This window comes from Corvus kubaryi, unplaced genomic scaffold, assembly GCF_017639235.1.
Source record: "Corvus kubaryi isolate FWS band 111438036 unplaced genomic scaffold, C.kubaryi_AGA036_p1.0 split3-73, whole genome shotgun sequence".
Lineage (NCBI taxonomy): Eukaryota > Metazoa > Chordata > Aves > Passeriformes > Corvidae > Corvus > Corvus kubaryi.
Genome location: NW_024582091.1, coordinates 35,274,113 through 35,296,222, shown reverse-complemented (window position 1 = coordinate 35,296,222; position 22,110 = coordinate 35,274,113). Strand labels below are relative to the sequence as shown.

At 39.1% G+C, this 22,110-nt stretch overlaps 1 protein-coding gene across 3 annotated transcripts in view; it reads right to left on the bottom strand.

The window, feature by feature from the left end:
- Positions 1-3,610: 3,610 nt before the first annotated feature.
- Positions 3,611-22,110, bottom strand: part of AKAP7 (A-kinase anchoring protein 7) — an 85,710-nt gene continuing 67,210 nt past the window's right edge. Inside the window, exons 8-9 of one of the 3 annotated variants that reach the window (XR_006014119.1) lie at positions 5,103-5,824; positions 4,789-4,861 (exon numbers count right to left, since the gene is read on the bottom strand). Coding sequence is in view for 2 of the 3 variants with exons in the window: in XM_042016589.1 (XP_041872523.1) it covers positions 5,622-5,824 (203 nt within the window). In the remaining variant the exon portion in view is untranslated. Of the gene's footprint in view, positions 5,825-22,110 lie in introns of all 3 variants that reach the window. The other 2 variants (XM_042016589.1, XM_042016591.1) reach the window with 2 other exon arrangements.

The window sequence follows — 22,110 nt, the reverse complement described above, 5'->3', positions numbered from 1 at the left end:
ATCAGTGCCAGAGTGCCCTTTTTGCTGCGCCAGGAATGGCAGGCATATCACTTTTTGTTTTCCCATGTACTGTTCTAATTATTGCTCCACTATGAGTGTGTTTTATTTCTCAGCCCAGCCGTCTCTTGGGACTGATTTTCATTCAGTACAAATATTCTCATTATAAAGGCTTAACATGAGGAGAATATAAATGAGAAGATGAGTGCATGCTAAGAAGTTGCTTATACAGAAACTGTATTGATCAAAGGAACAGCAGAGTAAAACACATGTCAGCATTAACGTGCTCCTACTTCCACGGTTCAGTTTCCTTTCCCATAAGAATAGTGAGACTCCTTGCCTCTGAAACCAGGCCAGGAAAGACTTTGTTTGACTGAAATAAAAAGTGCAAAGCATTTCTATAGAAGATTATGGTATGGCACTAAAGAGCTCTTTGAAAGCAAATGCTTCATCGCTTTGAGAGATTACCCCTTGTCACCATGTGAAAATTTACAGAAGAATCGAAATTCCAAAAGGTTTTCACAAATTAAATTATTACATGACCATGACTCAGAACATTTTTCGTAAAGCTAGAACACCACTTACTTTATCCAACTGCTCACTAATCATGCAGCTGACCCACTCACCATGTTGGTTCTGGTGAATCCCTTGGGAACTGCTTTTTTCCAGTGGTTTTGGGCTGTCCTTGCTGCCTCAGGATCAGACAGTAGTCATTGCCAGATGAAGACTTCAGCGAACAGTCACACAGGCCCTCCTTTGACCTCTGGCCCATTGAGTGAGACCAGAGGTGTCTCTGCAAAGACATCAATCTCTTTGGGATTTCAGCAATAGCTTCTCCCCTCCTTCAAAGTGATGGAAACAGCTGAAAGCCACAGTAGCAGTTCAGCCCTTAATTTTTTAAGGCCAAGACAATATACCACTAACAGCTGAACAGAGGCAGAGGGCATTCACAGATAAAACACTGTTTTGAAAAAGGCAGTGCAAAACCAAGTCTGAGGCTAAAAGCAGAGTGAAGCAACCCTCAGATGTCTGGCTACCAGAGTCCACCTGAGGCAACCAGATTTGCTCCTGTCTTCCACTGGGCTGAAGCCAGCTCTGCAGGAAGTATTTAATCTGCAGTGAATAAAGTTTCAGTTTACACTTCATTTCACAAGCATATTCTTGGACATAACTGAAAAAAAATTTAAATGTGTGTTTTTGCTAAATTTCAACTTACAAGTTCCACTGAGGGCAGTGGCTCTGCTCTTCCATTTTTCCTGCTTGCTGACTACATAAATGTGTAGGATATCTCTCAAGACTTTCAAAAAGTCAGAATTCTAACAAGAATATATGAGTCATGTCTAGACTGACATAAAAACGAAGCACTATCATTCTTGTCACCAGAATGAAGCATGGCTCACACTCTGATCCATGACACACTCACATGGTCTTTAGGCGAAAATAGCACACAGAGAAGTGTGCAGTTATAATCAGAAACTTCTATAAATATGTAACATGAAGCCTCTTGAATCCTAACTTACAGACTGTATAACCTTGCCAAGAAGTAGTATTGTAACAAACAGTTCAGTAGGACCATCAGTAGATATGGGGTGTTTTCCTGTGTGGGTCCCAATATCTGTCTATCTGTCCCAATATCTGAACACAGCGTTCAGATCTGACCTTAAGCTCCAACCCATTTTAGCTTTAGGTCACCTTCAGCCACCACAGGAACACCATTTAGTTTCCTTTTCACCAAGACCTTGATGCACGTTCAGCTGGTGCATTACCCCTTAGCTACCAGGCTGAGCAACCTTATACCATGTGCACCTGTGCTTGGAGACAGGGGTTTCCACAACAGTCTCCCTTCCTCCATCAGAGAACTCGTATCTGTTAGTCAGGACTTACACTGATTTACTGTCGCTCTGGTTACCCTGTCAACTCTTAAACAGCTCTGATGCACAGCCCAACAGTGCAGGGAATTTACGGCATGGGCTGCTCACATATCCAATGCATGCCATCTGCAACTTTTTCGGTCTATGCCTGGACCAAGCCTAGATGTCAGGAAGTTTCTCAGTAGGTCATGGGCAGTTCCAGCTAGATTACTCCTGGAAGATGAGCTACTGCTTTTAAATCTGTCACAGACAGCTCTACAATCAGCAGCATAGAAATACTCCTTGAGTATGAGCAAACTGGAAGGTAGAACTGAAAATAAAACATGGACAAAATTGCACCATCTGTTTTGAAATGCCAACGCTTTTCCTAGAATAACCTGTGCATCACTACCTTAAGACATTCCCCAGAAGAAGAGCTTATTTAAGAAACAGAATTGTTGTCTGAAAATGATTTTTAAGTGTGAGGAAGGAAACATATTTGTTCTGGTGGGTGCAGCTTCGAGCTTCACACCTGCCTATATGAGGTTCAGTCTCTACGTATCTGCATTCTTCAGTGCTCATCTCACAGCTCCATACAAGAGATTTTTTCCTTCAATTTGGCAGCCAGGCTTCACTGCCAGTGAAAAAAAATAAACAGAGAAAGCAAGAAGGGTTGTTGTAAGAGAATGAACCCAGATGCAAGGTTTTTTTCCCCCTATTGTTTTGAATTTTGAGTAAATTAATAGTCACATCTTGTCAAAACCAGAAGTAAAGGCTATTTTAAGAGAATGTGAATGGTTCAGAAACACAAGCCCTGTTGTTTTTCCTGTCTCAAAACATCTGAAAATTAAAGATGGGTTTGGGTTGCTTAAACATAGGTATCCAGAGTCTTTTTAGAGGCTCTGGGGTGTCCTCTCTCCTACAGTTTCTGATCCAGTAGAACATGTCTCCTTTATAGCTTGTGTCACATTTGGCAGACCCACGCCAGTACATCTCAGATGATGCCTAGACTCAGGCCCTTAACTCTCCTAACATTTTTCAGAGCTGCTATTCTTGATGCCATCCATAGGAACAGCATGAGCAGGCTCTCTAATAATGAGGTCACCCATCAAAGTGCCTGGACATAAATTCAGTGATTAATTTCCACAGTTTTACTTGAAACATGAGAACAATGACTCTTACAAGCTGAATGATATAAAAAGGCCCTTAGTCATGGAAATTACTTGCATAGAGGAATGGGAGATGAAAACCTATGATTCAGATATAATACAATAAATTGTTTTCCTGTTTTCACAGCTGAGTGTCTGGTTTTGTGTTCTTATGTGCAAGTTGGATTTAAGTAGCTTGATAGCCTATGAAAAGCTGCCTCTCAGTTATCTCCAGGGATGATTTCAGACTCAGATTTATTTTTTTTTTTATTTATCATTTTAGAGTATTTTGAGACTACTCCTTAAACTCACACTTCAAGAGTGGACCTCTAGGAAGTTGTACCCAGTATTTACTTCTAAACATGTGCTGCCCAGAATATAAATTAATCCCAAGAGTTTCAAAGTTTTGTCCTTGAAAACAAGAATGACTTGGGCCTAGTTTATCTGCATGATTTCAGCAGCCAGGCTCCAGAGCAGTATGTTGTTGGCACAACACCCACAGTCAACTTAATGCTGTGATTCACTGGAGCACTATTTTTGTCCTGTAACCCTGTTACTTGCAAGTACTTAATTTTATTCAAGTCCATTTGGAAACAAGTGAAAACGTACACAGAGTGCAAAGGAAAAATGTTTTATTGTGAACATGGCATGTATAAGATGCATTTCAGAATATACTGTTATATATCAAATGAGGAAAAAAGACCTCTGACATGAGATAAATGAACAGTGCTTCAGAGAAATGAAGAACATGCACACAGCTGTTCTAACAGCACAATTCTGATACCAATCACAGGATATTTTATAGCTTTTATGACAATGTTTATAAAAATTGCAAATATTGGACCTACTCCTGCATTGTTGTCCATCATCCAAATCTTCAGTGAATCTTGCAGGTGTGTGGAGGGAACAATGAGAGCAAACTGACACCCCACCTCAGGCAGCAGAAGGTAGAGATGGAGGAAACATCAAAAACAAAAGACAAAACCACTGTTCTACAAAAGTAAAAAGGCAAATATTATCCCAAGGAATATTATTATTTGCAAGAGAAATCTTAATTGCAGCATCCTGACTCCATTAAAGCCAAGGAGAGTATGCCATTGAGATCAGTGGAGTCTGAACTTCATACTGAAATTTAAAACATTTTTGCATTAGTGTAAACATCAGCAGAAACTAAATGTCAGCATCTATACAAGTATTCAAGTGCTGTTTAAAAAAACCAATTAAAAACAGACAATGCTAACCCAAAATGCCAGTACATATACAAAAGGCAGATAATAAAAGAGAATTTTCTTTTCCAAATATACATTTTGAAGTATTTAAAACCATCAATTTTAGGGAAGGAGTATACGAGAAAAAACTGAGTTATTTACAGTGATAAAGGAAGGGCACAGTGTTTGCTCAGATCTATTTGAAGCCAGTATTTTTCCACTTTGGAGTCATGACATATACCTGCACACTCAAACATGTGCTGAGAAATGGCTGTACTTCATTATTACGAAATATAATCCTTCTGTGCAAGTATTTCAGCATGATTCCTCATAAGCCATTTACACCCATTCACATTTTCAGTTAAAAAATACCCAAACAAACCAACCTGAAAAATTTCTTGAGAAATATTTTGTCTTTAAACAACCTGATGAGATTTTACATCATGGCAATTTACAGTCATGCATTTGGAGATTCAGAGTCAATACAACTTTTCCATTTACTGTTAAGAGTTGTGCCTGTCTTCAAACAGTTCTTTGCTAATTTTTGTGCGGATCTCAGGACTCGTTAACAGCTCCTTTATCTGATTCAGTCTGGGTAACAGGGCCTGCGTTTCTCTGCGTAAAGCTTCCTTTACTAAGTCTGCTTCATGGCTCTTTCCTAGAGGAAAAGAACAATATAATACATTTTATAGCAACTAATGTGATTTAAAGTCATTAATGTACAGAGATAAAGAGATTCTATCTGGTTTGGACCGTAAGAAGTGCTCAGTCTTTTGCCCATAGTGATTTTTTATAAAAAGGTATTTAATCAAAAAATATAATTTACATGAACAAATGCTACCAAAATGTAAAGAACAGTACAGCATCACATTTAAGGGAAACTCTGTCTTATTACATACTGTGTAATAGTATCTGTAGTGAGTATCTGTAGTGGTAATTTTTAGCTTGGGATTGACTGCTGTTGACTAGGAAACAGCACGTGCTCTCACACAGAGCAAGCAGCCCTGCGGCACTGCCAAACCCTCAGGTGCAGGGCATCGCTTCCACTTATGGCGAGGCCTCTTCCACAGCCATCCATGACAATCCAAAAGACAAATGCAAAATGTTCAGTTTCTCTTCAAAAGCAAGGAAGGGACTCTTGGTATCAAGAGCAAGTGAAGACTGGAGCCGCCTGCTTCACCACTCTTGTCTTTTTTCCACTGTCCATGCTTCCCAGCATTCGACAGATTTTCAGCAGTGCAAGCACTTATTAAACCAGTAGACAGTGTCCTTCAATTCAGAACAAACTTTTGATAAGAGACCCACAAAGCAGAGTGCCTGACACCCAGGGCCACTTAGCAAATTTCAGCAGGGAGCTGGGACTTGGTTTTGTAGTTACTCCTGGTGGGATATTTGCTCCCAGGCTTTTTGCACAGTGCTCACTTGCTGTTATCATTGTCGCTCTCATTCTTACTGCCGCTTGCTGCTTCCTCAGTTTTTGCAGGGCTTCCATCAGTCTGTCTGCTTTTGTTTTGTGTTTCTTCTAAATACTGCTGCACAGCCTTCAGCACTGCATTCTCCACCAGCCTTTTGCTGAGGCTCACCAGCTCTGCATCGTCTGGCTCTGCTGCTTGTTTTTCACCTATGCGTCACAACAGACAAGAGAAGGAATTCATTGCCATGCAAAGACAGTAGCTGTGATTGTATCAGGAGCCTCTGGCTTGAGCTGGATTCTAAGTTATTAGATGCCTCTTCCTGATTGTAAAAAGTAATTTCCCCCCTCCTCAAGCTCAAAACACAAAAGTGTTCCATAAAGATGTGTACAGTGTATCAGATCAAAGTTATTTCACTGTTCATGTTTCTTTTAGCACTCCAGCAAAAGCCACTGGCTAACTCTATGAGCACTCACTTAGCTTAGAAGAGTAAGTGTGCAAATTTAATTTTTTCTGGCCAACAATCACCTGTGACACCTGGGCAAAGATCACAGAGTATTCTGAGTTGGAAGGGGCCCACAAGGATCATAAGTCCAACTCTTAAGTGAATGGCCCTTAAGAGGATCAAAGTCACAACTTTGGCATTATTAGCCCCATGCTCTGACCAACTGAGCTAATCTCAGGGTCAAACATTTCATAAGGTAAATTTACACTTCAGCAGCATTCCTAAATTTAGGTGCCACCACGTTGTGATTTTGCTTAATAAATATAAAATCTATCTATTTATTCTTTTCTTGTAATTCAGGAGTTTCATAGGAAAAATTACTAAAGCACAGGTTACACTTAAAGCACAGGTTACAAATATTTTTCTAAACAAAGCATAAAACTTAGAAAAACCATATAGTCCCTCCCTGCCTCACTTGTGTCTTCTATCTTAAAGCTCTAACATCAAAGGACTGTAAGTACCAGCAGTCCATTCTTAAAATATCTGCTGATAAAAACAAGAAGCTGACATTTCCCTGTTTTGCTAAAGCTTCATACAAATAATATATACAACAAAACAACTGTACACATAGTGAGGATTCTCATACATCATTACATGTAATTTGAAATGGTACTTTTCCATGAAACATTTTCCTAAAAAACTCTAAACTCTACTGCAGAATCCTCCTTTTACAAAGAATTTGTTCCAGGAAAAGCAAATTTTCCTTTCATTGGTCATGCCGTTTCACAGCCCCCTGCACTAGGTAAATAACTGTTTCCCTCCATCTACATTTAAAGGTCATATATTTCATGTCTTCTTCTGGCATTTGCATTCTGCAACCAGTAATAAGAGGCTGCTTAGTCACATGCATCTGGTGAAAGGGATATTATTGTATGCTCTCAGCACAAAGCTTTTTACTGTTCAATTACCTAAATTTGTCATTTTTCATACATGTAAATTTATTAAAGTTTGCCAGCATATATAGATAATAGTTATAAAAGACTTTTATTAGTCTTCCTAGTGGACTGCACAAGCTGGGAGTGATTTCACTGATAAAACATAATTCATATGGGGATTCAAGGAGGAGAGAGAGAGGCAAACAATACTCTTCATATTCAGAGGTAGTGGCTCTATTAGCTGTTAATCTGATCATTCTGCTCTGGAACAGCAGCTCTTCCCGTTCTGGGCCTCCACAGCGCTGTGACTATGGGCAAGGAAGAACTGTGCTCTCCCCCTGAAGAATCACCAGACTACATCTTGGTAAAGCATTTCTTTACATTTTGGAGAAAGTGTAGATAAATACTGTAAAGATATTAGAAAGAATATCTAGGGAGATAATTTTGGTTAAAACCAAATTTAAAAAAATATAAGAATACTTTAAAAACAGAATTATCCAAGGAGAAATATTTTAGGCTAATATGCAAGTCCAACGGAGGCAGAGCCATTATTTTCAAAACCAAATAGCTACATACTCCACATTCTCTGACTCACTGTTTACCATATCCCTTCGCTATCTCTAAATTCTGGGTCCAAGTCTATCCTTTAATTACATGAAGGAGGGACTTAATTCAGACTATTCTCTCTCAGGGTATTTATGAGCAGCATCTCCTCACAGCTTTTCTGAATTGATCCCACACAGTCCTTTGAATGAAGCCCTTTGATTCCTGACTTTCTTTGCTTTTAGTAAAGATGCTCAAAAAATGTGTTGGTTGCCCTGGTGTATTTACTCACTAGAAGAAAATAATTAAAATACTTAATGATTATTTAAAATAAAACTGTTTTCTAGTTGCAGAGTTTCTTGTTTTTCAGAATTGCTTGTGGGCCATGGAAATCATCACTCACACAGTGCTAATGATCCATCCATGCAACTCGGAACAAAATCAATGGGAAATATGGTGCTCAGCCACTCTCACACTTGACCCTGTAGTGCTTAATATGCAGAATATGACTAATCAGTCACAGAGGCCTCCAGATACCGCACAACAGTAGTGATTATATTTACTCATAATGTAATTTTAGTTGTAGTACATCACGTATCATGGTCTAAAAAAGGCCAAGCTCTTCTCCCATGAATACTTTCTCATGTACAGATATATGTATAAAATCCACATGTCTACTATTGTGTTTATGATTTCAAAATAAGTAGGTAGCTCACTTAGAAGTACTTTCTCAAGCACAAAAAATGTCAGATTACTTAAAATGAGCCTTTTAAAAGTTTATACAGCTACAGAAGGTTTGTGGGGTTTTGTTTGTTTATTTTTTATTATTTTGAGATATTCATGGCTCATCAGAAGTCTAGGGTGAAGTCTGTAGCACCTCCTAAGAGAGCTCTGCACTCCCACTGGCAAGACATACACAGCCTCTGACTGACGTGTGAATGCAAATGCATGCACATCCTTGCATGAAGATTGTGCTTGGATTTATCCGTGCAGCCACCTTGGTGCACTGGCACATGGGCCTATATGATTCCCTGATGCTCTGTTTCTATTCTCAAACTCCCAAAATAGCAGTTGTGGAAGTGCCTGCAATGCCGCGGTTCGCTGGCAAGGAGCTGGATACTGTTCTATCATTCCTATTCATGATAGGAATATGTTGATAAAATGAAACAGGTCATGTAATCAAAACGAGTATTGATCATCTGTATCTACTTGGCAATTTAACACATGGATCTGTCCTGTTTCTATCTCTCCTTCCATGCTGCATCTGCTGCTCGCCTGCTTCTTCGACGAATATAATTCCTTTGCAGCAGGCAAATGCTTCTTTGAGTGGACTGTCTGACATTATTGGAATATCTGTAAAAGTCAGTGCAGATATGACTGTTTTAGATTTAAAAGGGAGGTTTAAAAATTCACACTTGCTCTGTTTGTAACCTCTGCTCTGAAAAGATAACAGATATACCACAGCATTGTATTTGCATCAATGTTGTGACACTGCTTTATTTCTGTGCCTATGAATAAAAAATTTCAATGGTCTTTTCCTCCATGTGGCTCAGAATAAAAATGAAAAAGCCTTTCATTTTGTTTATCCCAGAATTCTCTTCTATAATTTTCAAAATATGAAAACCAATTCATACTCTGTGAATGTACCTCAATGCATTCATGCTAAGCAGTGTTTTTTATTACTGAAACTGAAGCATACCAGTTGTCCTGAAATGACCACAATTTTCTACAAAGGGAACTATCAACTCCACAGAATTATTCAAAAGGGGCTCTATGATCCTACATCCTACTGCTAGCAGTTATGGACACGAACCAGATGCCTGCAACCAAAGCCAAGTTTGGATTCAAATTCACTGGTATATCTTTCTACTGGACTAGGTTTACTTTCCAAGTCTACACCCTCTTACACATTACAAGATTGTGAGCTGAATTTTGAAACACTGTGTTGGAACAAACCAGATATCATGGTCCTGGTACAGCATTTTCATGGCCCTGACACAGCCTATATTAGAGCGTATGTAGTTATCTCAGATTTGGAGAGAGGCACGACAGTTATTTGAATCCCTCTATTGTTCATATCATTAGCCCATGGATTGCAATTTTTTGTAACATTTAATTGAAGGAAGCAACAGGGAATCCCTTTTATAGGAAAAGCCAGTTTTACGACTTTTTTTCCAGCTATGCTCCAAGACAATGTTCTGCAATCCTTCCCTCATGGCCTCAACACACTGGGCTTTGTTTTTCCTTCCAACAACCTTTCTTGGCAACAAGACAATGATAACACGGGGAAAATTATAAAGGAGACCCTTAGTATTTTGAATAGGTGATTGAGACCAGCTGAGAAATTTGTACTCTGGTGGCAGAGGTTCTGCTCTGCAACCTGTGGAGGGCTGTGGTAACAGACATTCCTCCATCTACCTTTTGGTTTATTCTAATAATTATTTCTAATACAGTTTTTACAAACTCTATGAACACAGATGCAAGCATGTGCCCATATCTAATCAACACAGTAAGTACAGACAGGAAAGTCACAACTCTGAGCATTTCCTTTTTAATTAAGAAGGACTTGCATGAAAAGTCTCTTAAGTGGCCACTTAAGGAATTGACACAAATAAGGCACTGGGAGGAAGGGTGAAATTATAATCTCATTGTGACATGATGGTGATGACATTTCTGTTGCTGGATGTTCCCACCTAATATCTAGCAAACTTCTTTAGGTTTACACATACTGCTCCGCAAATGCAGGACTGCCTTACAAGGCAATACCAATCTGTCCTTCATGCTGAATACACGGGTTTCTAGTTTGCTGGAAAGGTTTTTGTATTTAATTTGGCACACCATGGAATAAACCTGATACAGTTAGGAATTTCTAGTAAAGAGGAAATTAAGAATGCTGCAGCTATTCAGGGAAAATGGTGCTCTTGCCAGATTCAGTAATGACAGCAGGAATACCTGCAGGACCCTTTGAGCTGCAGACTTGGCAAACATGGTGAAAGTTTGTTTTGTTTCACACAAACCCCTGTGAAGCTCTGATACAAATTTTCTGACCACCTCTAAATGAAGAAAGAGGACATGATCTGCTAAACCTACTCTTCCTTCTGCAAGCACTGAGGGATGTGATGCCCCAGGCATGAGCTAACAGAATAACCAAATTAAAAAGGTAATGTAAGACTCTAGTCCTGGCATACAGGGAGTTCTGCTAAATATCTTGGTTTTATTTTTCTATTAGAAGAGACCTGCTGATAGAGAAATTCCCTGAGTCCTTTAATGTAGTTTAACACTTAAATTGAAATAATTTATAAGAAGTCTAGTGCAACAAGCAGGAAAGATAGCAAAGTGGGTGAAGGAAACAAGATGGCTTAAAAAGCTAGTTTTACTTGATTTTTCTCACCAACACTCTGGTAGAGAAAACAGGCCAAGTTACAGAAGTGGTTTTACACAGCCACAGTAACATCCACTGTGCAAGATGGCAATGGGAGAACCAAAGGATTGAGGCAGGTTGTGATAGCAAACACCCAGGCAACATTATTCACTCCCCTTCACCATTCACAGTGCTGCCTGGTGCCAGCAGCTCACAGGAACACAGAATAGGGCTGCTTGGGTCAGCAAGCCTATCAAGCAGAGCAGAAGAGTTCCTACTTCCTCTAGGATGCATCCAAGGGGGAAGCCTCCTGCTGTTTTCAGAGCCTAAAAGAGAGAGAGATCAGGCTTCCCAGTTTTCCCAGGGAAAAGTTGAATTCTGGAACAGGACAGACACGTCAGTCCCTTGCCTTCAATAGGCCTCCAGAAATAATACTGAGAATGTAACACACTGTGGGTGACAGTGTAGGTTGCTTCCCCATCAACCGTGGTCACCAGTGACCACAGACAGAGCTGGATGGTCTTGAAGGCAGAAAATCACCCTGCTACATCACCCAGCTGAGGGAGCTGTGGGCCCAAAACATGCAGCAGTTAACCAAAAGAGTATATACAAACATTTTAATTGCCACAGTCCAAATGTTTTGCCAAAACCTTAAACCCTGCTCATGGACCTGACAACCATGAAAATCAAACGTTTACTCACAAGCATGACAAGGCAAGTAATTTAATAAACATTCACCTCTTGTTACTGTTTCCTTATCCTTCCCATAGCCTATGTGAACTTCAGTTTCACATCTTTCAGATTCATTTGTTACTATACAGCTTCCAAAGGGATGCTATTTTGGCTGCGACTTTGCCATGCTACTGTCAAGTATACTAAAAAAAGTCATCTTTTTTGGACTAAGACAGATTGTTAAACAAGTGTTAATAAATGAATCTTAACAAGATGAATCTGTGTTATTGCTCCTCCTGAGCTCAGAAAAAGACTCCATACAAACTCTGACAGTCTCTCACAAAGTACATCTCTTTCCCTGGGGAAAGTGATTTTGAATATATTTGTAAGTTATAGACAGAAAAGTCAAATTTTAATCAACATGCATTTTCATTTAATTATTTTAGTTGCAGTAACATGAGTTGTGAAACACAGCTGCATACTGTTTGAATCACAAAAGGAAGATGAAATCTTGCAAAAAAAAAAGATATAATTGCAATTCAAGAGTGTGTCCAACAGTGTCTATAAAATACTGTAATATTTTTAATTTGATTTAATAATTTTAAATACTGTATGATTTTAATGGAAAAAAACATCACTTGCAAGGTGCTTTTAACACCTCTGTAATCATACTTAATTAGATTCTGAATCTAATGGAAGAAGGTTAGAGTCCCCTCTCTTGGTATGAGCATCTTACATAGGTTTGAACTGGTAACATAACTGCATCTAAAGGCAGTCAAAATAGATGGGTCTAAACCTTTTCCCCTGGAATTTTCCTCTTGAAGGAACTGAACCCACTTCACAAGCTTCTTAGGCAAACCATGAAGTTACGTGTTTTTGAACATAGGAGTAGTATTGTTGCTGTCTTTCCTTTCATGGATCAAGTCTACAGAATCTGACCAAATTTGCTAACAGCTTTGGGAAAACTAACAAGACACCCTTAAGTCACTTTGAATTGCATTTCAAAAACCCCCCTAGCATTAAGTACTTATCATGGCCTTTCCTATCAGAATCCCCTTTATCTATTATAGATTTTTCCTTAAATAATGTATATAGCTTTGTTCTTTCTTCCTTCTCATTTGTTTGCCACCTAACTTCCACTTTAAATGTGGTGGGTTTCTTAAGAGCTGGGATTTGAGATCAGTTTTCATTCTGATATTGTGAGATGTAGCTGTATAATGTTCACTGCTCTACCACACAAAGGTTTGTAAATATGAAACTTACTTTTGACACTTGGAGAGTACTAGTACATAGAAGTTTAGACCTCCTTTTAAATGCTCTGGTCCTGAACCCATAAAACCACTGCTTGGGATCTTCTTCAGGACAAGCTGTTCCCTAACTTTTCATCTTTCTCTAAAAGTCCAAATATACCCACTTGCAAGAACACTGAATCACAGAATGATTCGGTTTGGAAGGGACCTTAAAACTCATCTAGGTCCTACCCCCACTGAGATGGGCAGGGACACCTTTCACTAGACCAGGTTGCTCAGTGCCCCATCCAACTTGGTATTGAACACTTCCAGTGACTGGGCATCCACAACTTTTCTGGGCAACCTGTCCCAGTGTCTCACCACCCTCTTTCAATTTAAAGCCATTGTCCTATCACCCATGCCCTTGCAAAAAGTCCCTCTCGATTTCCAAAGCAAAATATCTCAAAGACAAGAAAAGCAACAAATTCAGACATGTGCTTTGTCATAATAAATTGCTCTGTACCGTGGGAGTGTTGGTGACCTCAGACATATGAAATCAGAATAGCTGTAGATAAAGAGTTAAGAATGCTGAAGGTATGACTACAGCTCACTTAATCTAATTCACAGAAATCTGAAAATTGTTGCTAGAGGATAGCGTAACAAAATCTGTGCATGAAAAAAATCCTGAAACATTACCATGCCATAAAACTAAATTTAATGCAATCAATCCTTCATATGAAAAAAACAGACTTTATAATCTAGGGCAAGAAAAAATTGAAAGAATATAAGAGGACAATACTGATTTTTTCCCATCCTATGTTCTTTATGAATAGTGCAAATATCCTCATTTGCTGAACAAGCACCTAGTAATCAAAATTAACATTATTCTTGAGTCTGCTTCACCATTAAAAATCAAGAATAATCGAGTCCTAATTACTTTTTTAAACCAATGGGCCTTACTTCCACATCCTTCCTATGCTAAATATAAAATAGTTATAGAAGCATTTTCTTTGTGAAACAACATAAAACTCCTTAAAAAACACCCATTTCCCTAACAGCAACACTTCTTTAATGAGAGTAAATCCCTACAGCTCTAACACTGCATTCTAGCAAAAGAATAACTCCCCCTCCCTCTCTTCCCCCATATTTCTACTTCCTCAAACTCAGTGAGTCAAAGACTGTTCTAGCAACACTTCAGTGAAATCAATCCAGGAAAATATGTCTGCTATGCCAAAAAATGAACTAATTATCACAATTTTTACCAATTTACCCCGTACCATAATGGATTGCTCATTACCATGCCTTAAAACTGATGGTTCTCATCTCTTTGCACTCCTCCTTCCATTTGCAAATTTTCTCTCTACCTACATAGTATACACAGTTCCACACCTTCCTCTTTAGCATCCAAATAATTCTAAATCTGTCCCATAACATCAGTAGAAAACTGCTTATTTATGCCAGCTGTTCTTTTGGGCCTTTATTTCTATCAGGCTAAACAGGTCTAATCTGGAGTTTCATGTATTTTCTTCATCCTCTTATTTTAAAGCAGTATTTTTCTCAGCCTTTCCTCAGATCAAGAGTAAAAAATAAAGGGTGCATATTCCCGCCATAACCAGTTTTTGCATTTCTTTTCACTCTATTCAGTACCAACTGTGTAATCAAAAGCAGGTAGTTTAGTTTGCTTTGCCTTTATGTTTTCCATACAGAAAAGTTCTCCCATTTCTAGATCTGGCTACAGGAGCCAAGAAAAGTTTGTTAAGGATGAGAAGAAGGAAGGAAATGGGCAATAGTTGTCCTCAAGAGCAGGTTATGTAATTCATGATTTTGAGATTTCCTGAGACAGGAAAGCACATACAACAGTTGCTCAGCACAATGCCACGTGGTTTGACCTCCGAGAATGCAGGTGTAGCTCCACACCGAGGGTTACCGTGTGGGGCATCAGAAGCAGTAACCCAGAGCATTTGAGAACTGGCCTGTCCTCACAACCTGGGTGCAGCACCACAGGCATCCACACATTCTGCTGCTGATGGAGAAGCTTATACTCGGACAGACCTCACCACATATCATGTTTTTATCTAAAGTCTAATCCCGCAATATTTTCTTATTTTATGACTTCTTTAAAGATTATGGCTTTAAAAAGAAGGTAAAGGGAATGAAATGGATCTCTTAAAGTAGAATGATGCACTTCTGTTGGAATGGACTTATTATTATTCACTTGTGCTGAAGCAGGCATTACAGGCAGTGACTCCATGATCCAGGCTGTATTGTGCCTGGCCCTTCTTCAAAATGTTTCAGACTAATTACAACAGAGAGCACACACACAATGTATGAATAGGGCACACAGGTGGGGGTCAACATAAATTAACATTTATGTCATTAAATCAGAGGATCAACTTCGCTTTAAAACACAAAAACACTACAGCAAATTTCATTTCAACAGAGAAATGTAAACCCTGACTTTAGAAGGGGGTTCAATCCCTAGAACTCACCACATCACAGATTACAGTTTGTAGAATTGCAAGAATAAACTCATCATTTTGTGCTGGAAAAACATCTCACATTGTATTAATGAGGTGTATGTGAAAAGCAAAAGGGGATCTGAGAGAGGAAGAAAGGAAAACCTTTTTGATTGCATTAGGCTATATCGGATGGTAATGGATTTTTAAGACAGCAAAAAATGTACATTTGCTGATGGTACTCAGCCACAGTAAGCGATACAGAAAACATGGCTGAGCCTTAATATGTTTTGTTCTATCCTTGTGCTTTGTAGTAAAATGAAAAATTGAGTAAAATGTCACTGAAAAATTATTGCTAGGATGCGAAACAGATTAACACAATAATAGAACATGGGGTAAGACAAATCACGTCTTAGCAAAAGGATACAAGTTCTCTAGCGAGTGAAATGAATTATCCATGCCTGAGGATTGTAACTCACAGGAAACTTATCAAGTGCCCAGATCAAATTCACCTGAGACTGGCAGATATTCAAAGGGATTAAGCCATCAGCAGAAAAGGTAAAGTTAATGGCAGATTTTGAGATTTGGGGATTGGGATCCAGAGGACATACCTAATAACAAGTGAATTTTCTCTACACCAATTTAGGACAACGATTCTTAAGCATCATGTGAGTTACAGGTAGGGTCAAGAGCCTGAAAAAGTCTGGCTGTGTATGCCACCATCAGAGTTACAAGTCTAAATGTACTGACTATTGTACAAGTTTGGCAGTGCCAAATTGGTCATTGGTACAGTGTATTTCTAGCTACTTAAGGCTCAAGGACAGTCTGCAACCAGTCCATTTTCCTTTTAAGACAATTTCCAACCCTATGCTCCACAAAATTATAGAATGGTTAGGGTTGGAAGAGACCTTAAAGATCATTTAGTTCTAACCCTTCTGCCATGGGCAGGAACGCCATGCTAACTTACATACCATATACAACCATATAACCCAAATTACTCCAAATCCCAATCTCTTCTGTCAGTTCTCTAAGCTTATGAAAACAGGACCACTCAAATTTTAGAAATGGCAAAATGATTTGGCATAAAACATTATTAAACCATCAGTAATCAGCTGCTGAACAAGGTGCCAGTACGCCTTATTATGATACTTTCAAGCTATCTTATTTTCCACTTTGCCTATAATAATTTCACAAATAGTAACAGACCAATGTCATCTAAAGGACAACCCCTCACTCGACCAAGGACCTGTTGTTTGTCTTGCCTTCTTTGTTTGTCTGCCTTAATCTCAAAATCTTGGTCACAACATTGCAAAATGTAGACTCTCTGCAGCCCAGCATCTGTCACTGACAGGAAGCTTTCCCTGAAATATATACAAAATGTTCTCTCTTGGTCTTATTTCACATGATGCAATAGAAGTAATCCCATGCTATCCTAACAGTTGCTTAATCATGTTAACCAGTTCCTCCTCCTGCCTTCTGTCTTTGTAGCTTTTTTTTTTCAAAACTAGCTAGCTCCTGCTCTCACAGCTCCCCAAGATGTAGCTCCACAGCTCCCCAGGCATATTCTGGAAGCACAGCCTGGGCTCCTACTTCATGTTTCGAGCATCATATTCTTTTGGAAACACAGTATTTCCTCCAAACATCAATTTCCTCTGCTCCATGAGCTTCTTGAGCTTCTAGGATAAAAGTTACACTGATCTTCTCAGGGCAGATTTAGCTAGCACTGCGCGCATGCCATTTCTGCTAAAAGGTTATAGGTCTGGTGGCACATGACCTTGCAGGACAGGAAAAAAGAGATAGATTTTGGGGTTTGGTTTTTCCTTCCAGAGGTGAACTTTTTCCACAGATGAAACCTGTTTTCACCCCTTTTTGAAAGAGGACTGAGTATACCTTCCTGACCATTCCAGGTCACTACAGAAATGTCAAAATTGAGAGTCTGATTATTAGTCCATATTCTAGTTTCTAGAGACCTTTAGTGAAACAAAATAACTCATTTTCTCTTTCTTAATTATATGGCATCTTTAATGGAGGCTGTGTGGACCAATTCTATAGTTTTTTAAAAAAATTTAATTTTTTAATGGTTTCTGGAATTAAGGTTAAAACATGCCTGCCTGCTTCCAGGAATACCACTCTCCGTTACCAAACAAAGTACTCAATTATCTAGTATTAAGCAACACAAATCAGACAGAATAAAGGGAAAAAAGCACATTTAAAATATCAGCTTAGGAAGAAGTAAGACAACTACCACATTTTGGTTGTATAACAAACACTTTCCCACCCTCAGTGTGGCTATTCTATTTCTGTAATAGCTGTTTATTCCATATGCTACAATTTCTACATTGTGAGCAGCTCCACTCTAAGCTCAGGAATTAGGTTACAGTAGGACTTGTCATAAAGCAATAGAATAGGTCAAAGCAAATTAGTTTCTAAACTGAAAGGGTAGCTGTTCTCATATAGTAACAGAGAATGGTATGTCATGTTTAGCATGTTGCACTTTCTATTTGGCTGTAAAATGGATTTGCTTATGGATCACTTTCGAGCAGAGAAGGAAAATTCAACTTGGGTTCTATGTTAGACAAACGCCTGTCCTCACAGTACCATGAAAAGCATCTCTGAAACCTGGTGTTTCATGCAGAGGCACCTGCTTATGTTTACACAGGTGAGCTATACAATGCTAGTACTTGTTGGCTCTAAGGCCAATTAGCACAGAGCAACTCAGGTCTGTCCTATCCAGCTCTGCAGGCCTCTGAAATGCTGTGGCTGCATCCAAACTGCATGCTGGGAAAGGACTTTGGCTGGTGCTAACTCCTAACCAGTGCCCAGAAGTTTCTGCAGTATGTACCAGTTTGCCAGGTCCAGAACTATATCAGAGTCTTGGCATGGGCAAGGCAGTCCCAGTGTTCAGGTGCAGCCCCAGCCACCCTAGCATGCAGTACCCCGGCATCCAAGGCACCCAGAGTGGTCACAGAGCTGGGCTGTGTCTGTAGGTAGCAAAGCTAAGAAGTACTTTGAGCCAAATTCTGCATTCGTGGAACAGTTACTTCTGTGGATTTCTCCTGGCAGAGGTTTTGAATCATAACTCCAAAGCAGCCCAGCGCAAATGAAAACAGAAGTATGAACTAAGAACAGTTTCAGAGAGTAATGCAGTAGTAGCTAGAGTAACACATGTGCCAGAGGACAGGATTTGGCTCCTGACTCCAGTAAAGCTGTGGGAACAACAGAATTTACATTTCCTCTTTTACTACAATGAAATCTTACCGCTGTAGTTCTGATTTAACCTGCAGAAGGTAAGGAAATGGAAAGGCAAAATTCGTAACTTTAAACATTTGGACTTTCTAATGCTTTTTACTTTTCAGGGCAGACCTTACAGCACTTCAGAAAACCATGCTGCTCCTTCTACGGTTTGGTGTGTAAAGAGTGGCACAATTTGTATAGCGAATAGAGAGAGGCAGCGTGCCAGAGTACACACAAATCTCAGTAAACCAGGACAGGAGCATGCAATAATGAATGAGAGAAGTAGTACTGACAGAACTTCCATAATACAGAATAAGATATTTGAATAGTGTTCACTATCCAGATAGGGAGTACAGGGCAGCTTTTAATATTATCCGATAGCAATGACCTGTAATTTACCCTTTGAAAATCAATAAAAACATAATGCTGTAGCCTTTGCCTCATTCAATCGTATCTAGAGTAAAGCAGAGTTCCTCTGAGAACCCAGTCTTCCTTTTGCTGTGCCAATGGTGTTATTAAGATAATCTTTAAATCATTTTAACAGCTTAAAAGACAGAGTATCTCATATCTGGGTGTATATGGAGTGGATACCAAACACATTTTCCACTAATGAGCAATAATATTTAACATCCATACTTACAGAAGTATGAGAAATCCACTACACTTTCTCAAGTGGAACATCTGCATACAGGACCATCAGTGTAATTACCCTCTTCAATTCACCCAAGACATATTTATGTTTACTTTGTATGTTTACTTTGTCTTTTGGCCTTTATTCTCCCTTTTAAACCCAAAAAGAATATGGGAGGGCAGCAGACACACTGCTTGGACAAACTAGTGTAAATGCAGAAGATTTAAAAGTGATCTTATTTTCTTTCCAGGCTCACTCTCTCTTGAAGAAATCATGTTGGAAGTCTCTTGCAAGAGCCAAGAGAGCAGACTACCAGTCTGACTTTTAATGCCCAAGGCTGCACAAACAGCATTTTACCCAGGCTCCTTCTCTTGCCATGTATGTACTTAGAAAGAGGATTCCAGATGGAGCTGGCAATTTGTTGGCTTGCCATCTGAACCAGTATTTCTGATAGTATTTATAGAAGGTCTGCTTTTAAATGGGCTAGCTGATATTCTCATCCGTCTCACTGCAGCTCTGGACTCCAGGGGCTGCCAGTGGACTGTCACAGCCATGACACTTGGCAGGCCAAGTCCTTGGTTGGTATAAATCAACACTATTCCTGCTTACTGCTGCTAAGGGTTTCACTTGACATTTTCAGTACCGCCTGATTCATGCCCCAGTTAATCTGTTTCCCTTTCATGGTTTTACTTGCATGTTTAGCAAAAATCCTAAAACACTGTTAGCTTGTTTCTAATCGAATATTCCAACTGAAGCATCCTTTTAGAGAGCTTCAAAGCACTGCAGTGCTAAATGGTGTATTATTATTGAAATTATTATTTTTAATTAATATAAACATTATTAAAATTAACAGTTCAGTTACTAGACACTGGAAATTTTTCTGAGATTTTACCACTACCAGAAAAGTATAATTTTTATTACACAGAAGTAAGTTCTCTGGGCAAAAACAACATGTATTCTTATTTATGTTATGTTATGTTGCAAATTGACAGACAATAGTTAACTGCCAGTTATAACCCATTTATAAAAGATCAAAAGCAATTAACCATTACAGTATATTTTAAAAGAGTTATTAATTTTTATTCAAGCTTTTTGTCTAACTTTATGCTGGAGATTTACAAAACAAACTAATTGCATTTGAAAGATTTAGCTCCATGAGAAATTGCATTCACTATTCTTTGGTATGTTTGGCTTTTTGAACCAAGAAGCAGCACAATTTTGAATTTTAAATGCAACTTTCAACTGTAATCTGCCACTGCAGCTGGTGGCCCACAGTAATGCTCAGGGCTATTTGAATGTGATTGCAGCAGAATTTGCTCATATTCCAAATCATCATAAAGCTTCTTTTTCCTGACTGCCTTCTGGAGTGTACAGATATATTCTTGGGCAGCTTTTCCCCCCCTTACAGGGCAAGGAAATGACCTGTGATAGATGAAATTTTAACTGATATCTATATAACCTAAGAAATGCAGGACTCAATTCTGCATCTATTGCAGCCTCCTGTCTTCCCAAACTTTTGTCAATCAATTTAACTGATGTAGCATCAGTGTGCTCAGTAAGGGGTTAAAGAAAATACTACTATTCCTTTGGAATCTGTTGGTTTTATTCATGCGTTTTTTTGAATGAAATACCTTCCAGAAACAATGAACAAAATGTCTAGCTAATGTCACTATTAGAAATTTCTCCACATAAGCAACTTTCTAGCGTATTACTTCTCTACAGAGATTGTCTGACCTTGCAGCCAAGTGTACTAAAACGTTATCTGGCCAGAAATTTTAAAATAGAGAGCAAAATCAAGAAAACAAATCACAGAAATAATTAATTGCATTAATAGGCAGTAAAATAAACATTTTAAGGAAGATCCCTCTGATTGACAGAGGATTATGTTTTCTTTCCTTTACAGTGCCATACATACAACAGCAGCAATACTGCATGGTACTCATCATCACCCCTTATAGTGTTTCATTTCCACTCAGAAAACTGCATAACCATATATGCATAACTAATTGTGCATTCTTCACAACCACAACCCCCTCAACCAGCAGCCTCTGTTAGCCCGACAAGCGTGCTGACCAGTTCCAGCAGTGGTGACCTTTGTATGGACTCACTGGGATCACAGGCTCAGTTCCCATATCTGCAAAGAAACCTTCAGCTGTAAACAAAACAGTTTTAATGTTGTCTCTCCTCTTTGCTCAATGAAAAGTCCCATAACAGAGTTATCCTCTGCAGTACTAACAGGACTAAACAGTGATTACCTAAAAAATCCACAGATGGCTCATACAATGCCCTTCACAGCAGAAATTAGGTATACACTTGCATCAGCTTTTAAACTTTCTTTCATGTCTCTTAACATTTCCAGACCAGCATTAACTAACAACCATTTCTTTGTCAATAAACTCATTTCTGAATTATAGCTTTGCAGATCAGAAGATGATGGGAAAGCATACAAATATGAAGATAACCTTCCTGTGAAATATAAGCATGATAAATCCTACAGGACCTTGGAAATAGGCCAGCCAATAAGAAGTACACCACTTTACCCTGTGAAGCAGCAGCCATATGAGGCAATACAACTGGGAGGGGTGGCAGAAGGGAGATACACAGTCCATACACCTCTCAGAGCTTTGCCCTTCCAACTATTTTTACTGCAGTTTCTGAAAAGCATTTGGCTACAACCAGGCAGGTCTTACTTGTCTTCTCTGAGTCCAGGGTAGGTACAGAGACACCATTTCACTGCCCTGAGATGGCACACTTAGCAGGAAGGCTGACCCATCTGACATCTACATGATTTACTGTTTGATCCACATGTATCAATGGGTCAACCTGCCCAGAGGCAGAGCTTATTACTTTAAACATAGCAAAAACCCTTCCATTACACCAAGAGAGCAGTATTCTCTGTTGAGAAAGACATCATAATCAACTTTTCTGGTCAGTGTCTCCTCTTCCCACTCTGCTAGTCCTTCCCATATGCATCAGAAGCTTCAGCTCC